This window comes from Sinocyclocheilus anshuiensis, unplaced genomic scaffold (assembly GCF_001515605.1).
Source record: "Sinocyclocheilus anshuiensis isolate Anshui unplaced genomic scaffold, SAMN03320099.WGS_v1.1 scaffold415, whole genome shotgun sequence".
NCBI lineage: Eukaryota > Metazoa > Chordata > Actinopteri > Cypriniformes > Cyprinidae > Sinocyclocheilus > Sinocyclocheilus anshuiensis.
Window position 1 is genome coordinate 1,013,294 of NW_015552655.1, and position 15,081 is coordinate 1,028,374.

At 34.8% G+C, this 15,081-nt stretch overlaps 1 protein-coding gene across 1 annotated transcript; it reads left to right on the forward strand.

Moving 5' to 3' along the window:
• The first annotated feature begins 3,444 nt into the window (after positions 1–3,444).
• Positions 3,445–13,426, forward strand: LOC107667138 (V-type proton ATPase 16 kDa proteolipid subunit-like). Its single transcript, XM_016458738.1, has 3 exons — positions 3,445–3,701; positions 10,808–10,991; positions 12,436–13,426. Exons 1-3 carry the CDS (start codon positions 3,629–3,631, stop codon positions 12,638–12,640), a joined length of 462 nt encoding a protein of 153 aa, XP_016314224.1. The 5' UTR covers positions 3,445–3,628; the 3' UTR covers positions 12,641–13,426.
• Positions 13,427–15,081: the final 1,655 nt, after the last annotated feature.

A 15,081-nucleotide genomic window follows, 5' to 3' on the forward strand; every position in this document is an offset into this window, starting at 1 on the left:
GCATTATTTTTCGCAATTGCAAGTTTATTTCTCCGAATTGTTAGTTTGTCGCAATTCTGACTTTATTTTTCGCAATTGCAAGTTTATTTCTCCGAATTGTGAGTTTGTCGCAATTCTGACTTTATTTTTCGCAATTGCAAGTTTATTTCTCCGAATTGTGAGTTTATGTCGCAATTCTGACTTCATTTTTCACAATTGCAAGTTTATCTCGCAATTCTGACTTTATTTTTCACAATTGCAAGTTTATTTCTCCGAATTGTGAGTTTGTCGCAATTCTGACTTTATTTTTCGCAATTGCAAGTTTATTTCTCCGAATTGTGAGTTTGTCGCAATTCTGACTTCATTTTTCGCAATTGCAAGTTTATCTCGCAATTCTGACTTTATTTTTCACAATTGCAAGTTTATTTCTCAGAATTGTGAGTTTATATCACAATTCAGAGAAAAAAAATCTGAATTGTGAGATAAGTCCAAATGCCTTTTTTTATTTTTTATTCAGTGACAGAAACGGGCTTCCATAGTTCTTCTATGCAGCTTTGTGCCAATTGGGAAAAATCTAATGTACAAAGAGGACCAGAAAACATGAGCTAAATCAGAAATCATCAATTATTATTATTGTCGTCTTGTTGTTCCAAACTTATATGACTTTCTTTCTATAGTGAAACACAAACAGAGAGATTTTGCTAAATAAAATAGGCTGGATTTTTTATACAGTTAAAGTCAAGTGGTCAGAGCTGTTAAGCTGCTAAAAGAACAGAAAACACCATTAAAGGTACATTTAAGCAAAATAATAATAATGAAAAATATATACTACTGTATATTCCACTTATACTATACACAATAGATTTTTGTGAAGAACAGACATTGTATATCTAATTTCTCATTTACACAATCTGCATATTCATGATTTCAAACCTGATGAATATGCGCATAAAATTTGAGAGCAACATTTTTGGTGATAATTTGAGTCTGTTTTCACACTCTTAGCTCGTAGGAGACTTAAAATATAGCAATACAGTCCTAAAAAAATCCTAAAAAAAAAAATTGCACGTATTAAGGAAAGTCATGCCGTTTTGGAACAATATGAGTGCGAGTAAATGATGATACAGTCTTAATTTTCTACGTTACATGCACTGTATCCGAATTAATTTCAGTAATGGACTGTAATGTACCATATCACTCCGTCCAAATCCTAAAAAAACCATGCATACATGCAAAAAATTTTTTTATTTAGCTAAACAAATGTTTAATGTATACAGGTTGAATTACAATGTAAAAAGTGTAGTAGAGATCCAGCTTTTTGTTAATCGTTCAATGGTCTTTGCTTGAATTATATGTATGAAAGCATAATCAGCACTATTTTAAGTGGGAAGTATTACATTTTATGAGTTATCTTTTTCTTTGCACTTACTGAACGTATTTTAAGTTGCCGAATGTTAGTTACTCATCTATGAATCAGTATCAGTAATATATTGTTTGTTTTCAGTTTCTGTGTATCAGTTAGGATATCTTCTGCTCTTTTCTGTCATATCTTTGAATTGGAGATTCAGTGATCAAAGCTGGTTGTTGACGAATGTTTAATGTGCATGTGCATTGTGATGTGTTACCATATCAGGTGGTGCGTTTGTGTGTTTTGTGTCTCAGGTGGAGCAGGCCGTCCTGAGTGTGAAGTTCAAGTCTTAAACATGCAAAAACATTTGGGTAACAACCCTAAATTATAGTGTCAAACATGTAGTGGTCAAGTATCTGCTCATAGAAGACGTCATGTTTCTATCTTTCAAGCTAGAGAGCGATCAATTGTGATGAAGAATAAAAACTGTGCAAGCTGTCATTAAAAAGTTTTTGTTCAGTCTTTTGTGCATGTAGGTGTCTAGTTTTTGTATTTTTTGCAACAAAGTCCCCACAGTCCTGGAAAACTTGCAAATGTCTCAAAATTTGTAAAACTGTGATTTACGTGCCTGGAAAAGTAATAGAAAATTCTATAGTGACTGCAATTTCTAGCTGTACTCTAAAATTTATCATTAGATATATATACATTTTTTTGAGTGCAATATTGCTATAAAATGAATTGCATTCAGAAATGACCAACAATTGGACGTTCAGATGAGAAAAGTGTCCTTGTGAATGGAAATGACATTCTCAGCTCTCTTCTGGTCTCGTGATATGTGTGTATCATTGACCTTATAATGCAGATTCACCCACAGCTAAATGAGACCAGACTAATTGATCTTCCATCATGTGTCCTGAACAACATGTGTTCACCAGGCATGCAGACACTGACACTTTAAATAAATATGGCATGATTATGGTAGCTGGATACATATGATACAATGCAATTTATTATTACAGATATAGTTATATATATTTAGTATATTAATTTAAAAAAGTTGCATTTAACATTAAAAAAAGATCTAATAAGGACCTCATACTATATGAGCTCATGTTCATATATTGTGTGTCTATAGTAAGAGTCTTTCAATTCTTGCTGACAGAGGGCGGTGGGCGTGGCCTGTGGGTGACGTCACTGCTCAGAATGACCTTCATCTCGGGAATCCTCATCTGCTGCATCACAGTCCACAGCGTGGGTGACATAATATCACTTCATTATAAAGAAGCGTTATTATTAACAGCATACAATACCCAAGGGTCATGCTATAGAAGTCGAAAACCGTTAAATAGACCAAAATGATCTTTCTGAATAATTAAATATGTTGAAATGTGTCGCCTGCAATGTGAATAGGAAACCCACCTACGCCCATTAAAAGGGTTTCTCATCAAGTTACAGAGCCAACACAGCTGCAATTAAAGTATAATGTATGAAATTACATATTACTGAATGAGCAGTTATCATACTGACAGTGTTTTTGCAGATTGCAAATAATGCTTTTATAAGGTACGTAATGCATAAAACCTTCTGATCTTTAAAAAAAAACTTAATACAGGGATTTTAAAACACGCTGTTCTACATTAGATTGCGTCCGTGTTGTTTTATGTTGTTGAAATCCGTACTATATTTACCATTGAGGCTAGGGTTGCAAGGATTTTCCCTGTCAGTATAAAAATATTTAATATTTAAATATTTATTTAAAATTTAAATAAAATGAAATGTATGGAATCATTTTAAGAGTATAATATTGTTCACACCCAGATTCTATTCCATGGATTTGAACATCTTCAGTATCAACGGGAAAGCCCGCAGCGGAGCGTACTATCATCTCGCCTAATAGGGGAGGCCACAAACCCACAAAACCACAAAACATTGAAATCCCTGTCTGCATCGCACCCAAATGCTTTCTATGTAATGATTTTTAATGGAATTTATTTTACATGCATTCTCGGAGTCTATTTGAAAAAGTTTCTCCGCGCATCCCTATATTTCCACGATCTCCTCCCCCTCCAGGAGTCGGATGGGATTTTCCTCGCGGTGTGTCAGGTGACTTTATCGGCCATTTTGTACCGCAGATTCATTCTACAGGATCCGTTAAGAGCAGTTTCCATCATTCGATTGGGGTTTAAAACCATTGTTCCGTACCAAACCGTAAATCCTCAGAACCCGGTTCCCGTCAGTTTGTACGGTTCTGCCCTCTCCAGCAGCATTAGCTCGGTGTTTTGAGGTGAAATTAGAGGACTAATGTCGTCGGGAAGCCCTGAATACTCACCGTTCTTCGCAGTGATGGGCGCATCAGCAGCGATGGTCTTCAGCGGTAAATTTTATTTCAAAATTAGTTTATTTAACATATCTATTAAACATTTATTGATTACTAAGCACATAATTATTTCAACTTCATTGTAATAAAAATCTTCCTCCGTTGGTTACATTATTCGTGATATCTGAGGAAATGTCATTCAAATTATCGGTGTTATTAATTATTGTTATTATGAGAATAGGTAAGTTACACTTATTTATTTAACACCTTTTTATTTTTATTAATCATCACCTTCAGATTTTACATCAAAAAAGATGTCTGCATCATTATAATCCAATCCTGTCAGTGCTGGTTCTATTATTCCTGGTGTCGTATGAAATATTGTTAAAAATGTTGTTAAATACGTGCTTACCAACATTTCATATTAGTTAACGTCTGCTTGCTCATAATGATTTCTGTATGATCGTAATCCATGTATGTGCCAGGCGAAAAATTGCTGGTTGATTATTCATTATTGATACTATTGCAGTGCACGTATATTGATTTTAAAATCTGAAATATTTTCATAGATTTATTACACGTCAGCAAATGTAGCTTTAGGGAATGCCACCGGCCTCTGATTTAACCAGCTATGGGAGACAATGATTCCCTGGTTAGGGTAGATTTAGAGATTATATCTTTTTTTGCAGGTCAAGGGATTATTTACAAGGTTAAACTAGTTTTATTTCACAGGTTAAACATTTTTTTTCCACAGGTATTGATCATCACTCAGGTTTGATTGGTTTCAGAGACTGAACTATTGAATTTAAGGTGGAGCCTGTAGAGTTGTGCATTAGGCAATTATATTAATGTGACCCCAAATCGAAAGGTGTTCTAATGCATATTGTATTAAGATTAGTTTTTAGTCATTAACAGCTTTAATGTGATTGTAAATGATGATGAGCAGGATGCATCGTACCATCCATCACAGAAGATGAAACCCTGTCCTGAAATAGATAGAAAAATCTCAAAAATGGATCTCTGGTGGATTTTAAATAGATGCATTTTTAGTAATCAGACCTTAATTTCCCGCTAATTTTAACAGGTTGTACTGTGCTGCAGAAATAGTGCTATGCTGAGATGAGCTGAAATGTACGTGCAAATTACAGTAGCGACTCGCGAGGGACGTCACGACATCAAATGCATCTGTGTGTGTTTCCAGCACAAGATGTCATGCTGTTTATTCTCCGCTGGACTGTTAGACGACACTTCAGGCCTGTTGGGTCTGGTTATCTCCGTTATCTGTAACGTTATCTCCGTGAGTGTCAGTATCAGTAATGCAAACAAACTGATACAGCAGCTGGTGTGTGTTTGTTTAAAGGGGTCATATGATGCGATTTCAAGTTTTCCTTTCTCTTTGGAGTGTTACAAGCTGATTGTGCATAGATAAGATCCCTGAAGTTGCACATCACAAACACATACCAGCTTCATCACTGTGTCTGTCACGCGACTCTGTTCCCCTTTCAGGCTCTGTCTTTACATTTATTTTGAAAGATGAAGCTCGCGATTATGGTAAGGGGCGTTACATTTCCGACGAGTGCTTGCGGTGTTCGGCCAATCACAATGCACTGGGTCAGCTGGCCAATCAGAGCAGACTGCACTTGTCGGAAGGAGGGACTTTGTAGAAAACGAAGCGTTTGAGAGAGGCGGGGCATAGAGGACCTACAATAATGTACAGTATTTGAAAAATAATGTGTTTTTTGAACATTAAAGCATGTCAACATATTCTGTTACACCAAATACACAAAATAATGATCTTTAAAAAAGCATCATATGACCCCTTTAAAATGCGTACAGTTCTGGCTGGAGAGAGTGTATTTTTCTATTAAGTGAGGTCAGCAAATGCTTTGCCAGGCCATTTTGCGTGTGTATTTGTGATTGAACAGCTTTCTTAATGAGAACGGCACCAAACAGCAGCATCCGTGTCTTTGTGAGCCAGTAATGAAGGGTTTCTTTAGTGTGCGTCCAGGTTCAGTTTGTCACTGAACATGAAAGCAAAATGCAGAGAAGAAACAGCTGAAGTTGATTTATTATTTATATATTTGAGGGATTCTGCTGCTTTAGATGTGAAATGCAGAATAAAGCTGTCAACCTCTCAGTTCTGTTTAGTGTTAAACTTGAAATCAAAATTAACTTTAATTAGGCTACTTCCATAATTTGTATTGTAGCTATTAAGGCCTGTTTGCACCAAAAATTATAAGTAGCCTGTAATGATGGTTACAACAACAACAACTGTATTAGAATCCTCACCAATAGCCAATAAAATTATTTATACGAAGTAAAAGGCGCTTCAAATTCTCCAGCTCTTTAAAGTTGGATGGATTTTGATTGGTTGCCAGTGCTTTTATGGTTCATCAGCTTCATCAAAAATAGATGTTGTTACTCTGTACTGTTATAGTTATAGTAGGACTTTTTTTTTTTTAAATACATTTTGTTACTGATATCATTCTTGGAACAAACAGGCCTTTATTGTGCACATTATTTCTTTTAAAAACGTTCGGCTTCATAAATTGCTTCGCCTCTCAAACGACTTTCTGTTTCAGGTGACATCATCAAGGCCTCTTATTTTTAGCCCCTCCCCCTGACCATCTGGCTCTGTTCCAGTATGCAACACCCCTTTTATGATCCAATTAATTTTGGGTGGTTAAATCAAGCTCCGCCCTACATTGTATGTCCTGTTGTTCCCACAAATTTGGGATTGTCCCAATTGTAAGGTAAAATGGTTTTTGAATGCAGTTTCATGCTTTATATGCATCTAGACAACAAGGTTTTGTTTGGCTGTTTTAAAGGAAGTTCTGGGTTTTTTATAGCCCAGATATACAGTTATTAGTGCCCTTAAAGTGCATGACTAATTTTTGTCTGTAACCTTGATTCATTTAAATTTCATTTTTGTTTTACTGCGAGATGAGTTTAAATTGTTTTGAGCGATAATCTGCATTATGCCACGAATGCTGTCGATAGAACTTAACTTGTAATGAACCCAAAACATTTCTTTATAATGTCCAGGGCCCTCATTTATAAAGAGTGCGTAGAAAAGGTTCTATATTTTGTCCTACGAATGAAATTTAAAATGTGTGTAAGTACAGAAAAATCTGTATTTATCAAACGTGCGCACGCGGTTCTTACGCACACCAGTAAGTAATCATTGTTGATAAATCCCACATGTTCTTAAGCACCATGCTCGTTCATGTTCATGGTCATTTGCATTCAGAAATGCCTCCAATGAACCATATATGGTGACAACACCTCCCTTTATTATCACGTGAACATATACGTCCTCACCGAAGTCATGGCAAAGAAAGCGGTACCGACTGAGAAGAAGACTGAGTCATTCTGTGCTCTCACTAAACAGATCAGCGCGTTTTTTGTGAAAACGCGTTCTCTGCGCAGCGCATGGTTCGCCAAATCTTCCAGCAAAGCGAGATCAGCCATGACCATATAACTACATTTCCAATCGACTTCCCAACTCTCATTTATAGCTTTTCACACTAATTGTGCAAATGTTTAGCTTGCAATATGAAATTATTAATTGAGTATTTGCAGTTAAAAGACACAGGACACATGCGGCAGCACTTTCTTTTTGTTGTATGGCCATTCTACCACTAGATTCTCTGCGTAAGCATGCTCAGAGTTGTGCTTACATTTACACACATTCCTATGTGTAAGTACAAGTTGGTAGATCCCACACTTTGCATGAAACTGTTCTTACGCACTCATTACGCACACATCCGTGAGTGCGCACTGTTGATAAAAGGGCCCAGGAGTGAGCAAATTAGATGGTTGTGTTTGATCTCAGACATTCCTGTGAGTTATTCTGTCATTCATATATTTACTCGTGGAATAAGTGATTTGACGAGTGTTGCGACTAACTGGCGCGATGCATGCGGATCACTTCTGATGCCACTGTGTCTTTGGAAGAGCTGGAGCTAATTGGAGATGTTAGTCTTTTATCTGACTTGGCATCCTGTTCCAGTTCAGTTTGTGCAGTCCTGTGCTCGTTTGAAAGTCTCTCAGGATGCATCTACTAAATAAATATATGTTTAGTCAAGCAGGTTAGTATAGCAGAATGCAGTTGTTGCAGGTAGCTGTTCATCAGGACTAGTTGGGATGAATTATCTATAGGTTACTAGTGATAGACTCAAATATCGCATAAGCTGATTAATCAGATGATTATTCGTTTTTATTACTTTTTTAGTGGCATATTTTCTATTTTCAAGTTAGCATTGGGTTTGAGTAACTATTGTTTAAAATAATGCATAAATAAATTCCAGTTTATTTATATAATCTGTCATCATGTCATTTATTGGCAAAAAGATGAAAAAAATGTAAGTAATTATTGCCATTGGGAATGGGTCACAATAGTGGACTAGTTTATTAGCTAAATTGACTAGTTTAGTAGTACGTTTTAGTATTTTTCATATATAATCGGCTGTGCTTTTAGCTGTTAAGACAGTTGCACAGTTAAACCTTCTTAGTTATGTATTTATTTGCCTATGTAATACATAACCTTCAAAGTTATGTATTTAAAGTCATCCTATCCATTTTTGGTCATTACATTGGGTGTTTTAAGCATCATGTTATAAGTGTTGCATATTTTGCATAAAAGACGTCATGTCAAGTTGAAATAGTCATTGTACAGGGCACATCTGAGCATTTAGATTATATTTTAGTTTGGCATGTGATTAATTGGTATCAGTCAGAGTGTCTATATCTGTACATCTAGTCTTCATTTCCGGACCTGTTCTTCAGTTAATATGTCCATTATTGAGGGTCAGTTCTGGTTCTTCAGGATTATCCAGAACTTTTCACTGGCCAAAATAATTAATCATAGATAGCCTATATCTGAATGCCAGATGGTTTCACCAAGATTTCATCAGACCCTGTTATAAATGAAAGGTCTGCTTATTGATTTCATTTTAAAAATAGACATGACCTAACAAAATGCTGAATTGGTCACGCAAGACTTGCCCATCAACAATAAAGCATATTTTATTTGAATGTCCTGCTTTAAATTATATTAGGCATTGGTTTTATTCAGAAGGGCTATTATTAAACGTGTTTAACAAAAAAAATTTTTTTTTGATTTTCTGTCAGATATAAAACAGATGGCTTATATAATTAATATATTTTTATAGTGTTGCAAGAAGTATTTTTATTATATAATATTTTTAATATAATTTGTTGATTTTAAATTAATATAATGTATTGATTTATTTTAATTGTTATGATGATTATTATTTATACCACCACAACTGAGTTTGTCATGAAAATAGCTATAGCTGCTGCTGTCATGGCATGAAATTAATTACTGCATCAACATCAATACAAAATGCACTTTAATTGCAAAAACAAGAAAACAAGAGACTTTTTAAAATGTTTTTGAACCGATCTTCCGCTGTGAAAGCAGTAAATCAGACTCCATTATCATATTGTTTTACCTGACGTGTGTTGTTCTCAGAGCAGGTCTTAAATAGAGTTGGTCTTAAATAGTGTGTGTGTGTGTGTGTGTGTGTGTGTGTGTGTGTGTGTGTGTGTGTGTGTGGAGTGTGTGTTTGGACAGTGGCCATCTGCACGCTGAAGGATTGATTCTGCTCTTCATCACACCAGCCCATCTGTCACGGCAGGCACACACACACTCACTCACACACACAAACACACACGCACACACTGTTATTGGCTAGTTAGGGTGATTCTGTGCTGCAGTAGTAGTAATCCTGGTTAATGCAGCAGAGTTACCTTTTAATCCCAGAAACTAAGATTAGACTAAGATTCCTGGATGAACGTGCTGTAATGTGCAGCATTGAGTTAAGCGTGAGCAGAATTAACACTAACTCTAACTCACTAGTCCTAAAATTAACACTCTAACTCTCTAACGGTTCCCAAGATCATTGCAGCCACATGCAAAATACTGAGGATTCACTTTAAAAAAAAATAGTCCATCTAACTTGGTTTAATTGCCTGGTTTGAACAAGTAAATTAAAAAATATAAAATAATAATAATAAAAATGTAAATTAAAAATTAAACTTTAACTGAAATAAATTATTATTAATATTATAAATATTATAAAAATTGTCAGCTAGTTGCCAAGCCAACATTTGTTTATTTTCATTTAGTTTTACCTGATGTGCAAAAATAACTAAAACTTAAACTAAAATTAAGAAATAATTAAAAAAAACTAATATGTAGAAATAAAAAATTAAATTAATAATAATAATAAAAAATAAAAATGACTACAACTTAAACTTATCTAAAATTAAAGTGAAAATAGAAAATAATGAAAATACAAATAAATTCAAAGTATTAATAAAAACTATAATAGTATCTCAGTGAGACTGAAATAAAACTGGTTTGAGCCTGAGATCAGTTCCACCCATCTGCTGGTGCTTAAATTATTATGTTTCCTCCATGGTACATTTCTGTTGTCAGTATGGATATTATTGTGAGTAGCTTCCTTACTAATAATGGAATTATTCTATTGTATTATTATTTTTGAATTATTAGTGTTGTTTACCTGTTATTGCTGTTTGATAATACAGTCTTTACTATTACTATTGCTTATAAATATCAACTTTAGTTAAAAATGGTTCTGTTATTAATCTTCAAAGTTGTCAAATTTATGATTTTCATTGTTGTGGACAGTAAAATAGGTGAAGCAGTAAGCAACCAACCCCGCAGCCTTGCAGAATGTGATAGAAATGCCCTAGCAGTGCTCTAAAAACACCCCAGCAACGGCGGGTTTAGTTTTTCACAGGCAGTCTGTGTTCAGAAGTGTAAAACTCTTACTCATGTTTTTGCCCTTTTGGTCTCACTGCAGAAACATCACAGGAGACGTGAATCATGCTGTTTCTGCAGAGTCAGGCAGCGTTGAGAAATTATGCAATCTTATGCATCATCCGATGTACACCAGATCACTTTTTTATTGAAATCTGTATGATATTGTTAATGCATTTAGCATCTTTTAGAGCTGGGCTGAGAGTATAGCTATAACTGCTTACTCCCTGTTTTAGTGCACGGTTATTGGAAAGTTAAATAATGGTGCTTTAATATTTCCGCTGCAGTTTTGTTGCAGTAATAATGAAGAGCATGCATGAAGAGTAAGCGGGTTGTGTGTGTCTGTGTGCAGCGTTGGGCGCGGCGTATGGCACGGCGAAGAGCGGCACGGGTATCGCTGCCATGTCCGTGATGCGTCCGGAGCTGATCATGAAGTCCATCATTCCTGTGGTCATGGCAGGAATCATCGCTATATACGGGCTGGTGGTGGCCGTCCTCATCGCCAACAGCATCTCAGACAAGATCACGCTGTACAAGTGAGTTAAACAGATCATCACGGACTCTGAGCAGGGTTATTATAGTTAACAAAACTTAAAAAAAAAAAAACAGAAAAAACATTTGTATTATAATATGAATAATTACTATTATACTAAATATATACTAAAATAACAGATTTATATTATATTGTCAATACCAAAATTTGATATTTTAGAAAAGATTGGTATTGTATTGTTTTTTTAAACACATTTATGCAATTCTTTTAAATTATTTATTTTAAATTTATTGAATATAAATAATATAAATGCATTTTAAATTAAATTTAAACTGTTTTAATGCATTTATATTAATATACATATATATTAATTTGTTTTTAAGCACTGATTTACTGCAGATAAATTTCACTATTTAAATAATCCTTGAATTTTTCTATTAGACAAACATGGGGTCTCATTCATTAATAATTATGTGAATTATTTCCATTTCCAAAAAATGTTTCAACCCTTTAGTTATTTGTCATTTGTGACTCTGGAGCACAAAACCAGTCATAAGGGTCAATTTTTCGAAATTGAGATTTATACATCATCTGAAAGCTGAATAAATAAGCTCTCCATTGATGTATGGTTTGTTAGGATAGGACATAATATTTAGAATAGATAGATAGATAGAAATAATATTCGGCTGAGATACAACTATTTGAAAATCTGGAATCTGAGGGTGCAAAAAAATCAAAATATTGAGAAAATCGCCTTTAAAGTTGTCCAAATGAAGTTCTTAGCAATGCATATTACTAATCAAACATTACGTTTTGATATATTTACAGTAGGAAATTTACAAAATATCTTCATGGAACATAGAGCTGCACAATTAATCGAATTTCTAATCGCAATTACAGTTATGGATGCCACAATTACGTAATCGTACACTTATGTTATTCTGCGTGCTTAAGATATGTTTTTTCTTTCTACATGTTATCTTAAGGGTTTTTCCATTGTTTTAGTTTTAGTATAACATTATAATACCATTCATATTTTGACTTTTTTATAATTTAAATTAGAAACCAATCCGATGTATAGTTGACATTTGAGGCTTAATACTATAGAAAAGCACTAAAGGTTTTTCAGATAGATTGTTTTCAGCTTGTTTATTTTCATATAAAAATACGGCATGCAGTTGCATCAAACAATGGTATAAACATCATTCAATGTAAATTGTGATTTAATAATCGCAATTACAATTTCAAGGGAATAATCGACAATTATGATTTTTGTCAATCGTGCAGCCCAAAGGAACATGATCTTTACTTAATATCCTAATGATTTTTGGCATAAAAGAACAATTTATAATTTTGACCCATACAATGTATTGTTGGCTATTGCTACAAATATACCCCAGCGACTTAAGACTGCTTTTGTGCTCCAGGGTCACATTTATGTAATTCTTTATTTTACCAACTAATGTATTGTTGTGTGTGTGTGGCAGGAGTTTCTTGCATCTAGGTGCAGGTCTGAGCGTGGGTCTGAGTGGGCTGGCGGCTGGGTTCGCCATCGGCATCGTGGGAGACGCAGGCGTCCGTGGCACCGCCCAGCAGCCGCGCCTCTTCGTGGGCATGATCCTCATTCTGATCTTCGCGGAAGTTCTGGGTCTCTACGGCCTCATCGTAGCCCTGATTCTCTCAACCAAATAAACTGGCAGTCAGCATGTGGCGCTGCCGGACCGCAAGACGGGGCATGTGGAACAAAAAAAGTGGGAAGGGGGGAAAAAAATAAAGGTACCTTAAACTTAAATGAAATTAGATGAATTGAGAGGTGGGGAAATAATCCTACACATTATAACAGGCTCTGCGTTTGGTTTTATCTCAGAAAGTGTACAGTCGTCCCAGTTTGATGCGGTAATTAGTGATTTCGTCCTGTGTCTGTGAAGAAAAAAAAAAATAATAATGCTGTAATAGATCTCATTCTCTGTTTGTTTCCACACCTCTCCTGCCTATCGATCTGTTAGCCAATCACGCGTTCTCTTTCGCTCCCTTCATGTTAGAGACGGAAACGCAGAAACTCTGGTTCCTGTCTCTTCCTGTCACATGATTTGGGAGTTTTATACATTTCCACATTGGTGTCAAAGAAGTGTTTGTGAAGTGGAAAAACGCACTGGCGAATCTGTATGTGGAATGGAGTAGTTTTTGTTAACGTCCTTTTTTGTTTTCCACTGATTTTATTTATTAAGAATATTGTTCATGAAAATGTACTTGAAGCTCCTCAGATCCTTTGAATTGATATTTATATAAACATAAATATATATATAAATACAGATCTATATATATAAGAATAGAGCTGCACTGGCCGGGGTGCAGTTGTCTGGGAGTATTTCAGCTCGACGTGTGTATTTCTGGTTGTTTCCTGTGTGTATCTGATGTTTGGTTGTATTAAAGGTGTGCGTGTGCCCCTCGACGGGTCTCACAAGTGTAATTTCCACATGCCTGTGTTCCCTGTGCTTCTTCATCATCTGACGGCTCGTGTGAGTGAGTGTGTTCAGCTGTGTGTGTTTGCCTTCAGTCTCAACCTTGATAATAATTCCCCAACAGCACTGATAGATTTACAGCTAAATTACTTCAACGTCCTTAAAGGTCAACGTCCATTTTTTAGATTTTTTTTTATTTGAATTTTCTCAGTCTGTTAGATAAACATCATTTACACACAAAAAAAAATCTGGTTATTGCACCACACGGATTTGTTCTTAACCTCATTCCAATGCAGTGGTTTTTAACCTTTTAGATATTTCCTCAAGGAATTATCACAAAACTACTTGTTTTCAAACATTTTATTACCAGAACCCGGGAGTACAATGAATTTCATTTAAATTAATATATTTTGCAGGGTTTCTGCCCATCTTTAAAAAGTGTTAATTTGCCCTTGTACAAATTAAGGCCTTAAAAGGTCTTGAATCAGAGTAGAAAGTCCTCAATTCATAAAACCATGGCATGAAATGATATCTTGTTTTTTGAGAAACTGAGCAAAATTGAGTTTATACTTGAAATTAGCAAATATCTGTCAGTGGGAAATGAACTTGTTTTCCTTTTAAAAAATTTTTTGAGTCCATTGGAAGATATTTGTCCCTTTTTTATTCTCAGAAAACAGTAAAAGTTATTTCCATATTGTAGTAATGTTTTTGTTATGAATTTATTTTTTATTTTAGTTTCATAAAATGAATTAAAAAGTAATGGTGATCAGTCGGAAGTTGTATTTTCAAACTTTAAAGTGCTGTGAATACAACTCATTATTGTGTTTTTCTTTGGACATTTACATTTAGAGACTATATTAGCATATTGTGTTCCCTTCAGTGTAGTCCTTAAATTTTCTATAACTGGTCTTAAAAAATTATTTAAGAAGTCTTAATTTTAACTTCATAAAACTTGCAAAAACCCTGTTTTGTTCAGGTATGTTTTTCTATAAAAAAGTAATTGAGCGGGAAAGGAGGTAAAAAATTACATCTTCATTTTTGTGTTTTCAGCATGCACTTTAAATAATTTTATTAATTTTAATAAATTCAGTTTGAAGTTTTCTGAGGTGTCCTGGTTGTTGAGAACCGCTGTTCTAATATTAAATTAATATTAATACTAATATTAACCGCTGTTCTAATATTAATGTTAAAGGGACTCCGTTCTAGGTTAGTAATTTGCATGGAACACGCCCACATCATGTCCATATAAGGGCTTTCCGCATGACCTTTCCTGCTTGTGTCGACGTGCGCAGCAACATTCTCAGGTGATGTGACATCCTCAAACCAATTTCGCAATGAAATATACTTAAGATAAAACATTTGTTTAAAACTTCTTCGTAACACGTTTATAAGGTACCCCGAGTATGAAAATGTGTGGTTTCAGTAGTTCATTTTTCCGTATTATTGATAAGTTCGTGAAAACGTTCGTACACAGATTTCACGAACAACATTAAGATTAAGACTCTCTACTGACGACTGTGATTAAAATGAGAGAATTATTTGAAGAGTTCAAGCCTTTGAAGTTTTTTTGAAAAATATATATATATTAGGACCTAAAAAGAGACTATTTGTTAAAGTGGCATGGAAATAGTGGAACAGGCCGAAGGGCTTCCTTATGATGAAGAAGATGGA

Bases quoted from the DNA above. Each gene is read 5' to 3' on its own strand.
- LOC107667138 (XM_016458738.1), top strand. From the start codon at position 3,629: ATGTCGTCGGGAAGCCCTGAATACTCACCGTTCTTCGCAGTGATGGGC. The intron at 3,702-10,807 runs GTAAATTTTATT...GTCTGTGTGCAG, and splicing joins AGCAGCGATGGTCTTCAGCG to CGTTGGGCGCGGCGTATGGC. The intron at 10,992-12,435 runs GTGAGTTAAACA...TGTGTGTGGCAG, and splicing joins GACAAGATCACGCTGTACAA to GAGTTTCTTGCATCTAGGTG.